Here is a 17,682-nt window from a genome sequence, read left to right on the forward strand (position 1 = left end):
TGCTTCTGGGCTTCTTCTTAATGTGCACAAATGTGAATTGCTGCCAGTTAAGCAACTCTCTGTTTCCAGTATATGTAATATCCAAGTCAATGACCTACCTTGGAATAGTAATATCCAAAAATCCAAAACTTAGATGTGATTTAAACTTCTTGCCTATCTTAGAGAAAACTAAAAGAAAACTCAATCAGTGGCTTCAGAGAGACTTGTCTCTAAAAGGAAGGATTCTCCTCTCCAAGGCAGAAGGCATTTCATGTCCAACATATGCAGCTATCTCTTTAGAACCTGATAAAGCGATGTGTAAAAAGATTGATCAACAATTATGTAACTTTGTATGGAAAAATAAGACGCATTACGTCAAAAAATCTGTTCTATCTAACAGCTACAGTAACGGAGGTCTTAATTTGGTTGATTTTGCAATGTTAAATAATACCTTTAAAATTGGTATTGAAATGGTTGAGGAATTACTTGGAAAAATCCATCCAGTATTTGGAATATTATACCAGAATATATCTTTTCACAGTTGGGAGGTTTGAATTTTCTATTATTATGTAACTACAGTATTGAGAAGATCCCTGTTGCTCTCTCTAATTTCCACAAGCAAGCACTTTTGTCATGGTCTATGATTTTCAAACACAATTTTTCTCCAACTAATTACTTTATTTGGAATAATAAGAATATATGTTATAAACATAAGTCCCTATTTTTTGAAAACTGGTTTAAGAATGGTATCAATCGGGTTAGTCAATTATTTCATCAGAATGGTTACTTGTTTACTTATCAAGAATTTCTTTCTCACTATAAGTTTCCAGTTACTCCAAAACAGTTTGCCACTGTATTTGGTGCTATTCTGAATGGTGTAATTATGTTATTTAAGGGCTATAACAGTGCTTTGACAAGTTCTGAAATGCCTCTCCCAGACCCAGTTGACACGTATGTAGGTGGGATATGTTTTAAATCTACATTGAAAAATAACAGAAATATTCGCTTTCTTTTTCTTAATGATTGTGTTTCCACTCCTCATGCTATTTCAAAATGGAATAGATCAGTGAACAATATTTTGTGGAAAAAGGTTTGGACGCTTCCTAACAAGTATTTATTGGTAAATAAGGTTAAAGAGATTTATTTTAAGCTTATTCATCAGTACTATCCTGTTAAAACATTTATTGTGTCGAAATTCAAATTAAACATAGATATAAACTGTACGAAAAAAAAAGAAGAAAAAAAAAGACACACTCGAATTTTCGGCCGCCGAAAATATATGCCGCGCCACCCAGCAGTGTTCAGGTTTCACTCTCCTCCAGCCGACATCACTGCGCCATGTGACGGTCCGTTCAAAATTCCGCTCTATCAATGTGCATTCTGCTCATTTACCGCATTCTCATAAATCCCCTTTGTTTGCCAATAAGTTTAATGTTGAATAATTTAAAGATAAATTATATTAATGTTTTATGCCTTCATTTGATATCCAGATACACAACACAGAATTTCTGAGGAAAAAGAAAACATTTCATAAGGCTATTTTAAGAATAAATAACAATAAAACATTAGGTGAGAGAAAATAAAACATAACTTTATAACTATCATTTTCTTTAATCATAGCTATAATTACTATAACACCTAAAATATGTTGCGTGTAAAAAGTGTTTGTTTCAGCCACTTGAAGGGTGGGCACATTGTGTGCACATGATCAGGATGGTACCACCTCCGCAGCATTTTGAGAAAGGAAAAACCCTGTTTGTAGGACTATACATTATTTGGATAATTAGTCAAAAACAACAACAGTTATGTCTGATTCTGTTGCATAGAACTGAATAAAAATAATACATTGATATTTAATATTAATATATTTTCTGTCCAATTTTCTTTCAATAAAAGTGTGGTTATTTTATTGGCTTGTGTTTTTTAAATTCCGTGTCATTAAAATTGAGTTAAATTAAAAAGTCTTACAAAATTACTTTATATTATTTAATAAAATAAATAATTATTACAAAGCATTTTCAGTTTCAGTTTTCGACCAAGCACATCCAGAATTCTTGGTTTCGGCCCAGAATTTTCATTTCGGCGCATCCCTACCATTTACTGTAACTACATACAGAGCACTGTGTTTGCAACCACATGCTCCTTTAAAGGATTACACACACACCAGTATGCAGAGAGAAATTTAAGAGGGTTTATTCTCCAAATAACTTTAAATTCATGTTGCTGAAAAATGTTAATAAATGTTATGTATATGGATTCTTGTTTTTGTTCCACGTTAGCTTCCTGCCCACTAATTTTTGACTCTTACAAAAGCCACAAAGCCTTCTAAGAAGACAGTAAAGGCTTATGTCATGCCTGAGCTGTAGTTAGGCTGAAACTTGAAAGTTAAGTTGAACAATGTTTAGGTTTTATTATTATTATTGTATTACTATTATTCTGACTTATGTCTTAGTTTTTGGTTGTACTGTTTAACTTTTTTTAAGTAATTTGAAATTGATTTTTATATTCTTATATATTTGTATTTGCATTTTGAATTTAATATGGCAATTAAATGCACTAAATGGGTTTAGTTTTCACAGTTATTAATATATGCAATTACAGCAATAAAAATTTAAATTTTTCTAAAAAGGAAACAAATTACTTGTTAATTTTAAGAGACCCGTCTTATTTTCTCTTGTATATTTAGTATTGCTCTTTAATAAAGAAAAAGTTCTTCTTATCCGATTACTCAATTGAATTTTCGGTAGAATACTCGATTACTAAAATATTCGATAGCTTCAGCCCTACTACAAAGTTAAGAGTCAACCACGCCCTCCTAAAACGGCTCGTTCTAACACGCCCCCACATGTCTACGTCACGATGTGGGAAGATTTGCATAACACCACCTAAATGTTCACGCAAAGAAAGAAGGCGTAACTTTGATTCTCGCTGTAGTATTGTTGCACGCCATGTTGTGGAGATGCTGTGTGTTTCATTGTGAAAGCGAAACTACTTTGTTTGGCCTTCCAAAAGAGGACGATATCCACTTCGTCATGCCTAGAGTTGATCTGTGCTGGTCGCTGAGGAAATGCATCAACTTTGCACTGTGGATCGCCGGATCGGCTTTCACCGTGGAACAAGCGGAGTCCAGCCCGGGGTCATCACATGTGGTTGCCACAAGCCCGCCGGCCGCTCCTTCGTCGAATCCGCCGCCGCTCACTCTAGCCCGCCGGCCGTTCCTCACTCTAGGCCACCAGCCGCCACTCACTCACTCTCACTGTGTTTCATTGTGAAAGCGAAACTACTTTGTTTGGCCTTCCGAAAGAGGACACAACTAGAAATCAGTGGTTAAGTTGTATTTACAACACTGTTCCAGAACAGTTCAACCCAAATATTCAGATGTGTGCAGCACATTTTGCGGAGGACATTTTGTTTCCTGTGAGAGTAGCCTACAATGCCAGTGTTTGTTTCTATAAAGTGGGGCAGTTCCAACTTTGCAAGGACAGTCTGGCTCTTCTGTCTCACAGCCTGTAAGTACGTTTTTTTTATATTTGCCACTGACGATTCAAACGCGAGTTCTGAGCAGTGTAGAGTAGCGCTTGTTGTTTGTCGCTTCTCCAGACATGGTTATGTTTATGCAGCGCTATACGCAACGCGTAAAAAGACAGTATAAGTCATTATAATCAGTAATTATGTCCCCACTGGATGCAACAAATGCCTTGTTTGTTATGGGTTTTATTGTTTTTGTCTTGTCGCGCCGGGACACAGGGCATCACAGTATGTTAAGGGGCGTAACATTTCCATCACACACTTGAGGTATTCAGCCAATCACAATGCACTGGATAGCTGGCCAATCAGAGCACACCTCGCTTTTCAGAATGATGAGCTTTGTAAAAATCGACGCGTTTCAGAAAGGCAGGGCATAGAGGAGCAACAATAATGTACAAACCCGATTCCAAAAAAGTTGGGACTGTACAAATTGTGAATAAAAACAGAATGCAATGATGTGGAAGTTTCAAATTTCAATATTTTATTCAGAATACAACATAGATGACATATCAAATGCTTAAACTGAGAAAATGTATCATTTTAAGGGAAAAATAAGTTGATTTTAAATTTCATGGCATCAACACATCTCAAAAAAGTTGGGACAAGGCCATGTTTACCACGTTGCCACAAGCCCGCCGGCCGCTCCTTCGTCGAATCCGCCGCCGCTCACTCTAGCCCGCCGGCCGTTCCTCACTCTAGGCCACCAGCCGCCACTCACTCACTCTCACTGTGTTTCATTGTGAAAGCGAAACTACTTTGTTTGGCCTTCCGAAAGAGGACACAACTAGAAATCAGTGGTTAAGTTGTATTTACAACACTGTTCCAGAACAGTTCAACCCAAATATTCAGATGTGTGCAGCACATTTTGCGGAGGACATTTTGTTTCCTGTGAGAGTAGCCTACAATGCCAGTGTTTGTTTCTATAAAGTGGGGCAGTTCCAACTTTGCAAGGACAGTCTGGCTCTTCTGTCTCACAGCCTGTAAGTACGTTTTTTTTATATTTGCCACTGACGATTCAAACGCGAGTTCTGAGCAGTGTAGAGTAGCGCTTGTTGTTTGTCGCTTCTCCAGACATGGTTATGTTTATGCAGCGCTATACGCAACGCGTAAAAAGACAGTATAAGTCATTATAATCAGTAATTATGTCCCCACTGGATGCAACAAATGCCTTGTTTGTTATGGGTTTTATTGTTTTTGTCTTGTCGCGCCGGGACACAGGGCATCACAGTATGTTAAGGGGCGTAACATTTCCATCACACACTTGAGGTATTCAGCCAATCACAATGCACTCTTTTCCGGCCTCTTATTGCTACCTGTCCCAACTTTTTTGGAATGTGTAGCTCTCATAAAATCCAAAATGAGCCAATATTTGGCATGACATTTCAAAATGTCTCACTTTCAACATTTGATATGTAATCTATATTCTACTGCGAATAAAATATACATTTATGAGATTTGTAAATTATTCCATTCCTTTTTTACTCACAATTTGTACGGTGTCCCAACATTTTTGGAATTGGGTTTGTACATTATGTGGAAAATAATGTGTTTTTTGAACCTTAAACCGCATAAAAACATTGCATTACACCAAATACACAACATAATGTTCTTTTTAGCGACGTCATATGACCCCTTTAAATAATGAAAGCAAACAGGATGCACTTTCTGCCGTCTCGGACTCTGTGAACTTGAGCGCGTCACTTCGAAACTCTGTGTATGCTTGCCTTATTACAGACATGAAAAATATATCTATAGAGTGAAACTTTTAAATGAAAAAAATTAAAATAGAAAACAAATATTCTCAGATTATTTAATCCGTATGAAACATGCATACAGGTACTCGTATGCGGAGATGACGAGTCAGTGTTGCCGACTTCATCTCTTAAACCGAAAACAGAAAGCACTAGTGTAACAATAAATTATTAAAATGTTAATGCAGTGTACTTGCTGTTTTTCCCTAACACATTCATAATTATTATATTTGCCGGTACACTGTGGCAAGTCTTTTTTGCGTGCGCTTGAGCACTTATTATAGGCAATTAAGGCTCATTATTATGATTTATATGCTTTATTAATAAAAGTGCGACTAATAGTCGACTAATGCTTAAAATGAACGACTACTAGTCGACCAGAAAAATCACTTAGCTTAAGACTTCTGTCTATTCCTTAGTAAAATGTGTCTCAGCAGCTTTGTGAATAGATTTTAAGAGAAAACTCTTAGCTAAAAACTTTTAGTGCTATTTAAGAGAACTCTTAGTGGTAAGATAAAATGTTTTGTGAATACGGGCCCTGGTCTTTATGGCCGTGTGACCAAACTCAGTCCTCTCCTCAGTGAAGACGCATGAAAACACACTTGGAATTTACAACAAAGCACCTACAGAACTCTCAGATTGTGAGAAACAAGATTCTCTGGACTGATGAACCACAATTCTAAGCATGTTTGAAGGAAATCGATAACCGATACCGACCTTTTTGAAGCCTTCTTTTTATAATGTAGAATTATTTATAGTGATGCTCCAGTCAGGATTTTTACAGACATTCATTCAGGGCCTGAATTTTATTTTTGAAAATGAGGGAATTCCCCTCTTAGGTGACTCTTGTGGGGGGTTTTTTTTAATTGAGGGGTGCCTTTTCTTTTCTACATTTTAAAAAAATATATAATTATCTCACCTAAATGTTTGATCATGCAGTGCATTTTTGTTTTTACAATGAGGCAATTGTTGCACAATAGCTTACAGCACAAGCCCGATTTCGTGAGCTGTATGAGGTGGCCTCTTGACAGGTTCACACATACTCCGTTTGCACTGCGTATGCAGTCCATGTAAGTGGTACAGAAGCAGCACGGACTCATTGTGCTTTCACAAATGTAGCGTCTGGACCAATCAGACACACCATTTTTCATTTGATTTAAATCTGCTGAATATCAAATGGTATTCATATTTCCCCATGAGCTGATTCGCTACACAAAGGAGTCCGCTACTGATCCGTGGCTGTTTACCACAAACACAAGATTTATCCATTTTGATTTCAAATCTAAACTTTGTTACTGAAAATGCTTTTTGAGCATTGTGATTCTCTTTTTACGCAGTACAGTAATACAATCTTTCATAGATGTGTTTAAACGCAAAAAATATAAGCAAGAGTATGTGTGAACCTGGTGTTATGTGTGCGCGCTTTGAGTGTGCATGAGTGCACCGTCTCTAGGAGAGCACGCAAGTGCTGAATGATTTAAACACGGGCAAAAATTAAAAATAAATGAAAATTATAAACTTTAGTGATGATGCAACATTGCCTCGATTGTGCAAGTGACAATTCATGTGTGAACTGTGCAGCAAGCTTATTTTGCAGACGTGATGTGGTGATTTGAAGCCATTTGCTCATTTAGAGAGGGAAAGAGAGAGAGCGCGGTGATTCACTCATGCTGTTTGTGAAATTACATCTCACAGAAAGTTTTCAAATTATTTTGCAAGTTATTTACTAAAGAAATATGAATTGTACCTCACCATCAGCATTATAACAGATATTGAGACGATGCCGCTGCATGTCATGCCAAACCTCTGACGGCAGGCGTGTCATCAGCTTAAGATAGGTTTATGAGATCGGCCCTTATAGAGACCGCTGATCAAACTTCCCCAAGCCATAATCAGCCGATAGTGATCGGTAGCCAATCAATCGGAGCACCCCTACAAAATACAGAAATAGCCTTAATGAAAATCCAGTCCAGACAGAGCATTCAGAACCTCATACTGGGCAGAAGGTTCACCTTCCAACAGGACAATGTCCCTAAGCACACAGCAAAAGTGGCTTATAGACAACTCTTATAGAAACCTGAAAATGTCTGCTAGGCCCCATCCAAGCTGACAGAGCTTGAGAGGTGAGAAGAACAATGGCACACTGTAAAAAGTAATCACTGAATCTACTTAAGAAAAGCGAGTAAACATAACTGATTTTTACAAATTTGTTGAATTTACTTAATTACACTGTGATATGTGAACTTTCAGGTGGATGCAATAGTTAACCTAAACAACTTTAGTAAACAGTACTTAAGTGCATCTAGTTTGTTGGATTAAATCCCACCATGTGCCCTAATAACTCTAATAATAAAGGCAGATTTTATTAGTTTTTACTGACGAGCATTACTGTAAGCGTCAGTTAGCGTACTAGCTAGCCAGTGGCTTACAAGCTAGATTACAAACATCATCTTCCTCTTTACTGCTAGTTATAACATGAAATAAATGGGAGTAAGCATCATAAAGTATGTTGAGCGATACAGTACAATTTAATGAAATTTGTCATGTCTTATGTAATCCGTTTTTTCAGCATTTAATGTTTGAACAAATGTCATGAAAACAAGTTATCATCACAACCACTGTATAAATGTTTATATTTCAGAAAATTCTTTGGAGTAGAAACTTCATTTAAAATAGTTTTTAAATGTGCGTCAATGCCCAGCACTAATTATAACCATTTTCTTGTCATGGTCTATGTGCTCTATTTTTTGGGGACTTAAACTCGTGCAGTGGAAGTGGAAGTTCTACTTGTTTATTGAGTGAAAAGAGAGCTCAACTGCTGAAAAACTTATTAAAATATGGAAGCTATGGAATATGAAAATTCTCCAATTCCATGTTTCCACATAGTATATGCTTATTCAGCTGATGTGGTGTGGTCAGTGTGAGTTGACAATGACACACAAAGTTTGGTGTCAATATGTCTAAGATTTGCAAAGATACAGCCTCAGATGATCTGAGTTGAATTTGGTGAAACTCAAACCAACATTCTAGCAGTGGCGGAGCCAGGATGTTTTTATAGGGGTGGCCAGGGAGGGAACGAGTCTGGGGTGGCACAGTAATCTACATTTATTTCAATATAAAAATGTGATTGACTCTAAAGTATTGGACTGTTTTAGTTCCTAAAACACAACTGAATACAATTAATTTCTACTAAATTGTAATTGAGATATTTGTGAATTAGATCAAGTAATGCTGAGTGAATATAACAATGTGTATTATTCCCCACCTCCAGGTATTTTAATAAAAGGGCTCACTATAGCTTTATTGCTCATTCAGCTTGGTTCTGGTTCTCAAAACCCCCAAAAGCTTGTTCTCCATCATTGCATACTCATTGATGAGACATGCAGATAGTGATAAGAATTGGCTAATTAAAAAAAATAAAAAAAAATAAATAGGCCAGAGGTCAACAGCACATAAATGCCAGAATGTAAAATTAGTTATTTTATGCATTTAAATGGTTTCATTTTCATTTGTAAAAAAATAATAATAATAAATAGCGCATGTTTTCTAGAATAAGTGCACTGTTTTCCTATTTACTTGTGCATTAAATTACCAAAAAAAAAAAAACATCAGCTTGCGCCTTATATTATGATCTCGAATTGCACAATACTTTAGTACATGCATTTGAGAGACGTTCTTTAATGTGATGCTATACATACATACATGAATGCACTAATCGCCTTTTTGGTAATTTCATGGCTTAACTGACAACAGAACTACACTGTATGTTCATAGTTTCTTGTTAGCTTTATTTATGATGAAGCGATATAGAGCGTGCGCCTTATATTCGTGCCTTATATTCGCGTAAAGTTGAAGAGTGTGCGCCGTGAGCACGGTAAAACAGCTGTCAGGACAGGAAAGTTTGTTTTACTGACATATAGCCTAACATCATCTCACCAGACCGCAGTTCACTGTTGTTCTACTGAAGCTCATTTGGCACATTTCCTTTCCACGCTCGTTTGACTTGCGCCACACAACATATTTCATAGTATTTAAGCAGTGATAAAGGCATTGCATTATAAATATACTTTATTTTAAAGGGGTCATATGATGCGATTTCAATTTTTCCTTTCTCTTTGGAGTGTTACAAGCTCTTGGTGCATAAAGAAGATCTGTAAAGTTGCAAAGACTAAAGTCTCAAATCCAAAGAGATATTCTTTATAAAAGTTAAGAGTCAGCCACGCCTACCTAAAACGGCTCGTTCTAACACGCCCCCACATATCTACATCGCTATGTGGGAAGATTTGCATAACGCCGCCCAAATGTTCACACAAAGAAAGAAGGCGTAACTTTTATTCTCGCTGTAGTTTTGTTGTTTCCGCCGCCATTTCGTAAAGACACCGTGTGCTTCGTTGTGAAAACGAAACTACTTTGTTTGGCCTTCCAAAAGAGGACGATATCGCTTCGTCATGCCTGGAGCTGATCCGTGCTGGTCGCTGAGGAAATACTTCAACTTCGTGCTGTATTTCCGTCTCACGCTTAAGGTATTCGGCCAATCACAACGCACTGGATAACTGGCCAATCACAGCACACCTCGTTTTTTCAGGCACAGAAACAATAATGTACAGTATGTGGGAAATAATGTGTTTTTTTTTACCTTAAATCGCATAAACACATTTCATTACACCAAATACACCAAATACTGTTCTTTTTAGCAGCATCATATGACCCCTTTAATGAAAATTATAATAATGAGAACTCAGATAAACCGTATATTGCCGTAGTCGTGTGTTTATTTGTCACGTTGAATCAATGAAAGCAGTTGAATCTTCTGTTTATTCAGCTGCAGCTTTCTTCTGCGAGGCGTATTTGGAGTTTCAGCGCGAGAGCGCCCTCTGGCCTTTGGATGGAGATTTACTGCTGATCACAGAACTGTGCTTCACTGAAAGATACGCATGACAATCGCAGCTTCTGTCGAATCGCAATTTCGATTCCATTTCGATTTATCGTGCAGCCCTACTACAGAGGATCCATTGGTGCTGATCACAGAACCGTGCTTCACTGAAAGATACACATGACAATCACAGCTTCTGTCTAATCCCAATCTCGATTCCATTTCAATTTGTCGTGCAGCCATAGAGTGTGTGTGTGTGTGTATATATATATATATATATATATATATATATCTTAAAAAAAAAAAAACCTTATTACGTGTACTGCGTTAGGCTAACAGTGATTTGTCATTTGCACTTACAGTACATACTGTTCTCTTTTGTTAGTTTTGATTGCTTCTATTGTCCTCATTTTTAAGTCGCTTTGGATAAAAGCATCTGCCAAATGACTAAATGTAAATGTAAAACAGATTAGTAACATTCTGCTCACCAAATAAAAATGTGAAAAGTTGCCTTGTCTTGTGTCTAACAGGCCAAAGTGACCCTAACCATTTACCTGCATATAACTCTACTGATCCATAATTATCCTGTAAGGCAATAAAAGCAAGGCATCTTGCATACAGTATATCAACAGTAGACAATTGCTAGAGGTTTTACAGCAAAAGATAAGCGGATCTAAGTGGAGATGTGCACCTTCATATGAGGGTACGTGAGCACCACCAGATGAGCGCAGGCATTGATGTCATCGCCTTTAATGAATGAAAGATCTACTCCTCCCACTTTCTCCAGCCCGCTGAAGTCTGGACTCCTCTGCCAATCCTCTGTGTCCTCCTCCTTCACACTTTCTCTAAGACGTGACTGCTCCCTTGACACACACATATACACATACATTATAGAAATCTTTAAAGTCCCTCTGAATTGTCTTTAAATACCCAGCATTATTCAATATGTTGACGTAATTTCCACTGAAACAGAAAGTCAGAGCAGGGCATATCATGTGGCCCATCTCCATTTTTTAAAAATAGCCAATAGCATTTTGTTTATGTTGCAGCCTGGCAAAGTAGCACTTGACAGCTGGTGATGGTCAAAGTTTAAAAGTTAAGATAGATGCCCTTTAGATTTAGATAGGTTTTGTTTTTTTATGCTGATGGTGTTGTTTTTGAAGTGCATGTCATTTGAACTACTGGTCAAAAGTTTGGGATCGCTAAGATTTTTAAAAATCTTTTTGAATGTCTCTTATGCTCACCAAGACTGCAATTATTTGATAAAAAACAGTAAAAATTGTGAAACCGTTAATACATTTTATTTTTCAGGATTCCTGGATGAAAATATAAAGTTCAAAAGAACAGCATTTATTTTAAATAGAAATGTTTTGTAACATTATTAATATCTTTACTGTCACCTCTGATCAATCTATTCCTGAATAAAAGTAATAATACATATTTTGGTCACTTTATTTTAAGGGCCAATTCTCGCCATTAACAAACCATTAACTACGACTTTTGCCTCAAACTCCTAATTTGCTGCATATTAATAGTTAGTAAGGTAACTGTTAAGTTTAGGTATTGGGTAGGATTAGGGATGTAGAATATGGTAATGCAGAATATGTACTTTATAAGCACTAATAAACAGCCAATATGTTAATAATAGGCATGCTAATAAGCAACTAGTTAATAGTGAGAATTGGACCCTATACTAAAGTGTTACCATATTTTTTTCTAAATATGAAAAAGCACAACTATGTTCAACATTGATAATAATCAGAAATGTTTCTTGAGCAGCAAATCAGCATATTAGAACGATTTCTGAATGATAATGTGACACTGAAGACTGGAATAATGATGCTGAAAATTCAGCTTTGCCTCACAGAAATAAATTACATTTTACAATATATTCACACAGAAAACACATTTTTATTTGGTGAGCAGAAGAGACGTTTAAAAAAATAAATAAAACATCCACCAAACACTACCAAACCAAAACATTTGACCAGCACTGCACGTTGGAGCATGGCACCAGTGTTATATTATTCTACTCATCATTGCTGTTTATAATGCCAAGGATGTCTAACAATTTGCCATGTTTGATCTCACCCATCGTGTTTTAAAATATTCTACACAAGCATTGTGTGTAAAATTCAGGTGGGACGGACACATTTTGTGTAAAATTCAGGTGGGACGGACACATTTCACCCAAATAGAAAGTATATTTACACTGTCTGAATCACTCCCTATCCCCTTTACACTGATCAGCCTCAACATTAAAACCACTGACAGGTGAAGTATATAATATTGATTACATCGTTACAGCGTAGGGCTGGACAATAATTCAATATTAGGGCTGCCACTAACGACTATTTTTATTTCGATTAATCTAAACGATTAATTTCCCACACAAAAAATCTACAATTTTAGTTAAGAATATTTTATTAAACTATATTTCATTAAACCAAACGAAATCCAAAAGTAAAAAAGTAAAGTGCAACATAAAGTGCAAGAAGCAAGTGTCCATCTCACAGTCCAAATCACTGAAATCAAAGTTCAGTATTATAGTGTAAGAATGACAACATATCCAGGTGTTCTAGTCGACTACTAATAAAATTATAATAAAAAAACACTTTAATTTAATCATTAAAACAGAGTATAGACAAATGAAAATGGAAAAAAAATAATTTCGAAATAAAACGGATTTCATAGTACCCTATAATTATAATACATGTTTTGTGGTAATAAAAATAGATGTAAGTGATCAATAGCCTTTACAATTACTTAAAATACATATATAATAGCAATGAGGCAATAATAATTAGTTCAAATAAAGTATCAAAAGCAAGAAATCATATGGTTTTATTGAACAAAATAAACAATAGAGCTAACGTACATTACGCATTACAACAAAGGCCTGTAGGGGGCGCCAACGGCCTGAAGATTATTTTTACACATTACTGTGCGATCTAATCCTTGTTTAATATTGACCAAGCACCATTTCATTCAAATGTCCACTTAATCTTTAATATTTGGCCATTTCTTTAGGACAGCATTTACTGTATTAGAACTGCATCGCATATAATTATTTAATTAAATCATAGCGTTTGTGAATTCACAATTATGCTTAATTATTTTTAAATGGGTTTAATATATCATGCAGCCTTGGAAAACCTTCTCGTCTGTGAAATGCGCCACTTCCAGCATTTTGCTGGTTAGTCGACGCAAGCAAAATTAAGTCGATGATTTTTAAAAATCGAATAGTTGAATAAAATCAACGAATCGTGACAGCCCTATTCAATATCAATATGTATCGCAATATGATTTTTAAACACATTTCCGATATTTCGATATACATTTCCTTTACATTGATTTGTTTGTGGCGTTTGACTTCGTTGAATAAACATGAGCACTGGACGTTTCAAAATCAAAACACGTCACGGGTGTTTTATATGAATGTATCTCTGAAGGGAAAGGACTGTCTTCAGAAAAGTTTCGATGGCTTTTTCATTTTATCAGATAAAGTAGCGTTCAGCAGAGCTGCTTTGATTACAGCCATTACTGGTGAAACCGCTAGTTCTACCGCTCTCAAAGCGCCTCCTGCTGGCAGACAATCAGTTTGCATTTTCAATAAACCCGTCTCCAGCAACATGTTTTTGTTGTTGCTCTTTTATTTTATTTTTCTGCAGCACCTCAGACGACTTTTCATACTCTTTATACTGGCTAAAGCACATTTGTTTCAATCTATAAGAATAATCAGCCTACACTACCAGTAAAAAGTTTTTGAAGAGATTAAGTTTTTTTTTTTCTCTCTTCTGCTCATCAAGCCTGAATTTTTTGATCCAAACTACAGCAAAAACAGTAACATTTTGAAATATTTTTACTATTTAAAATAACTGCTTTCTATTTGAATATATTTTCAAATGTAATTTATTCCTGTGATCAAATCTGAATTTTCAGCATCATTACTGCAGTCTTCAGTGTTACATGATCCAGAAATCATTCTAATATGCCAATTTGCTGATTATCAATATTTAAAACAGTTGAGTACATTTTTTCAGGATTCTTTGATGAATAGAAAGATCCAAAGATCAGCATTTATCTTAAATAAAAAGCTTTTGTAACATTATACACTATTCTATTCAAAAGCTTGGAGTCAGTATGATTTTTATTTTTTAAAGAAATTATAGAAATTAATACTTTTATTAAGCAAGGATGCTTTAAATTGATCAAATGTGATGATAAAGACATTTATAATTTTACAAATATTTATATTTCAGATAAATGCTGTTATTCTGAACTTTCTATTCATCAAAGAAACCTGAAAAAATTCTACACCGCTGTTTTCAACATAATAATAAATTATTTTTGAGCAGCAAATCAGAATATTAGAATGATGCTAAAAAAAAATATAGCTTTGAAATCACAGGAATAAATTGCATTTTAAAATAGAAATCAGTTATTTTAAATAGTAAAAATATTTCTAAATGTTACTGTTTTTGCTGTATTTTTGGATCAAATAAATGCAGGCTTGGTGAGCAGAAGAGAATTCTTTAAAAACATTAAAAATCTTACTGTTCAAAAACTTTTGACTGGTAAGAGTATGATAGCCTATAGCTTGAAGTTTAAGATATTAATAATTAAAGGGGTTATATGATGCAGTTTCAATTTTTCCTTTCTCTTTGAAGTGTTACAAGCTCTTGGTGCATAAAGAAGATCTGTAAAGTTGCAAAGACTAAAGTCTCAAATCCAAAGAGATATTCTTTATAAAAGTTAAGAATCAACCACGCCTACCCAAAACGGCTCGTTCTAACACACCCAAACATGTCTACGTCACAATGTGGGAAGATTTGCATAACGCCGCCTAAATGTTCACGCAAAGAAAGAAGGTGTAACTTTTATTCTCACTGTAGTATTGTTGCTGTCGTGAAGACGCTGTGTGTTTCGTTGTGAAAGCGAAACTACTTTGTTTGGCCTTCCAAAAGAGGATGATATCCGCTTCGTCATGCCTAGAGCTGATCTGTGCTGGTCGCTGAGGAAATACATCAACTTCGCGCTGTGAAGAGCCAGATAGGCTTTCACCGTGGATGAAGCGGAGTCGTCACATGTGGTTGCCGCAAGCCCGCCGGCCGTTCCTCACTCAAGCCTGCGGTGTGACGCTGTGTTTCGTTGTGAAAGCGAAACTACTTTGTGTGGCCTTCCAAAAGAGGACACGACTAGAAATCAGTGGTTAAGTTGTATTTACAGCACTGTTCCAGAACAGTTCATATTAGAGGTCTGCATTCGACCAAATTTTTTGCACTGCGGGATTAAATTCCCGAATAAAACGCGGTAGCGGTCGCTAACTCTGGTGTAATTTGAACGGGAGCGGGCGGTCTAACAATATCCCGTTCCCGATGTCCATTTAGAACAGCATTTCTGCGCTTTATTCTTATTGACCATCGGTACAGCTGGACTGTTATGCACGCATGCTTTAAACATCACACGTTTTATTTGCGTGGTCTGTGCGCAGCATGTGCATATCGATGCTCAGAGCAGGCTGTACCTGTGGTAAATATACGGCCCTCAGACAGAACAGGCAGGCTGTCGATGAGTGAGACAGCAGAATAAGGATGGAACAAAGTGTGGATGCGCTGTCCTTGAAGGGTGCTTAGCTTATAATTTTAAATGAAAGATGTCGTATTTATTTATTTTTCTCTGCAACATTTTTCCTACTGTGTTAACAGAAAAATGTCAAACGAATTTAGTATTTTGACAAGACGAATAAAAATAGCTAATAGGTTATTTTTGTACAACTTTTTTTTTCTCTGCGACACTTTTTCCCTATTGTGTTGTCAATGTTAAACGAATTGTATCCTGACAAGACGAATAAAAATAAATACAATTTTTGTAAATTTTTATTTTCTCTGACACTGGTTCATGGATCCGTGTGTTCATTGCTGCATGCCTGTGTATTGTTACCTGTCTGATTGCTCGTTCAGCGTTGCTCCGGCAACGTGCTGACGAGCTAATCAGCGCTGCTGTACCTGCCGCTCGTTCTGTCCTGTCTTTATCTGTCTCGTGTGTTGTACTTCATGTTGTCAGATCGTTGTTTGTCCTTGCTCATGCTTGTTGTTCTCTACAGAGTCTGTGTGCCCGGTGGATCCCTGCCTCGGATTATTTCCAGTGTGGGAAATCATCGAAGTCTCGCTGGATTCCACTGCCCTAGTTGGATCGGGTCAGGGCTTCGCAATCCCTGTGTGTTCACGCCTACTCACCTGAATCCTCACATTTGGCTTGCGATCCTGTTTACTATTTATTGTCACAATAAATCACTTCACTTGCAACTGGATTCTGAGTTATCTATCTGTAACGGAACGATCTGACCAGGATGGATTCAGCAAGTGTCGCGGAGCTCAGAGACATTCTTTCCGGCAGCAGTGCTCGCATGGAGCAGCAGGAACAGCAGATCCTGGCTACCGGTCGAGCTGTACAGACTCTGATAACGCAAGTCTCGGATTTAACCACCCAATTTTGACAGCTAAGGTCTGAAGCGGCCCAACTGCGTTCGATTCCTCAACGGCCTCACCTGTGGAGTTCCCCAGCCGGCGGGCTGAGCCCCGCCTACCGCCTCCAACAGTCTATTTAAGTGAGCCCGTTATGTCGATCATTTCTGCTGACCTGTTCTCGTCATATTGCTCTCCAGCCTTCGTCTTTTTTCACAGAGGAGTCCAAGGTGGCGTTTGTAATTACGCTGCTGACTGGATGTGCGGCGCTCTGGGGAACAGCGGTGTGGGAGCAAAAGCATCATTGTTGTTCTTCATTCCAGTCCTTTTCAGACAAAATCAGGAAAGTTTTTGATCGGGCGGCATCCAGCAGGGAGGCGACGCGGGAGTTGGCTGAGTTACGCCAGGGAAATCGCTTTGTCACCGATTACTCGATTGAGTTTCGCACTTTGGCGGCAGAGTGTAAGTGGAATCAGGAAGCGCAGTGGGACATTTTTAGGCATGGACTGGCCGATCGTATCACCAATGAAATCTACACATTAGAACTACCCACCTCACTTGACAGGTTGATCGATCTGGCTATCCGAGTCGGCAATAGACTGCGACGGCGTGACGAGCGAGCTCTACAGTTATCGGTGGGTAAAAGTGGAGATCAATTCGTCGCTTCGACGAGGGGTTCCTCCGATTATCTCTCCGATCGCGAGCCTATGCAGGTGAGCAGAGCCCGTCTTTCACGGGAGGAGAAGGAGAGACGCAGAAGCTTGGGCTTATGTTTGTACTGTGGTGCTGCGGGTAACATTGTAGCACGCTGCCCGGTAAAAGCCAAAGTACTGGTGGGCGGAGTTGCGGTGGAGAAAACCTCCTCTGAAGTAATGCTTCTCTCAGTTCAACTACTCATAGGTCGGGACACATTCCATTGTAAAGCTCTCATTGACTCTGGTTCAGAGGGAAATTTCCTGGATCGCAAGATGGGAATTAATTTGGTTCCACTCGACTCCCCCATCTCAGTCAGTGCACTCTGCGGTCAGTCTCTCTCACCGGTCACCCATTCCACGCAGTTGGTGAGGCTCGTTACGTCAGGCAA

The 17,682-nt window shown here is 37.5% G+C and overlaps 1 protein-coding gene across 4 annotated transcripts in view; it reads right to left on the reverse strand.

Moving 5' to 3' along the window:
* LOC107591934 (endonuclease V) overlaps positions 1–17,682 on the reverse strand; it is a 208,601-nt gene that overhangs the window by 183,732 nt on the left and 7,187 nt on the right. For 3 of the 4 annotated variants that reach the window (XR_001609923.1, XM_016281226.1, XM_016281225.1), the window contains exon 2: positions 10,823–10,994. The exons of the other annotated variant lie outside the window; for it this stretch is intronic. Coding sequence is in view for 2 of the 3 variants with exons in the window: in XM_016281226.1 (XP_016136712.1) it covers positions 10,823–10,994 (172 nt within the window). In the remaining variant the exon portion in view is untranslated. The remainder of the gene's footprint in view (positions 1–10,822; positions 10,995–17,682) is intronic. 4 annotated transcript variants of the gene reach the window in all.

This window comes from Sinocyclocheilus grahami, unplaced genomic scaffold, assembly GCF_001515645.1.
Source record: "Sinocyclocheilus grahami isolate Dianchi unplaced genomic scaffold, SAMN03320097.WGS_v1.1 scaffold148.1, whole genome shotgun sequence".
Classification (NCBI taxonomy): domain Eukaryota; kingdom Metazoa; phylum Chordata; class Actinopteri; order Cypriniformes; family Cyprinidae; genus Sinocyclocheilus; species Sinocyclocheilus grahami.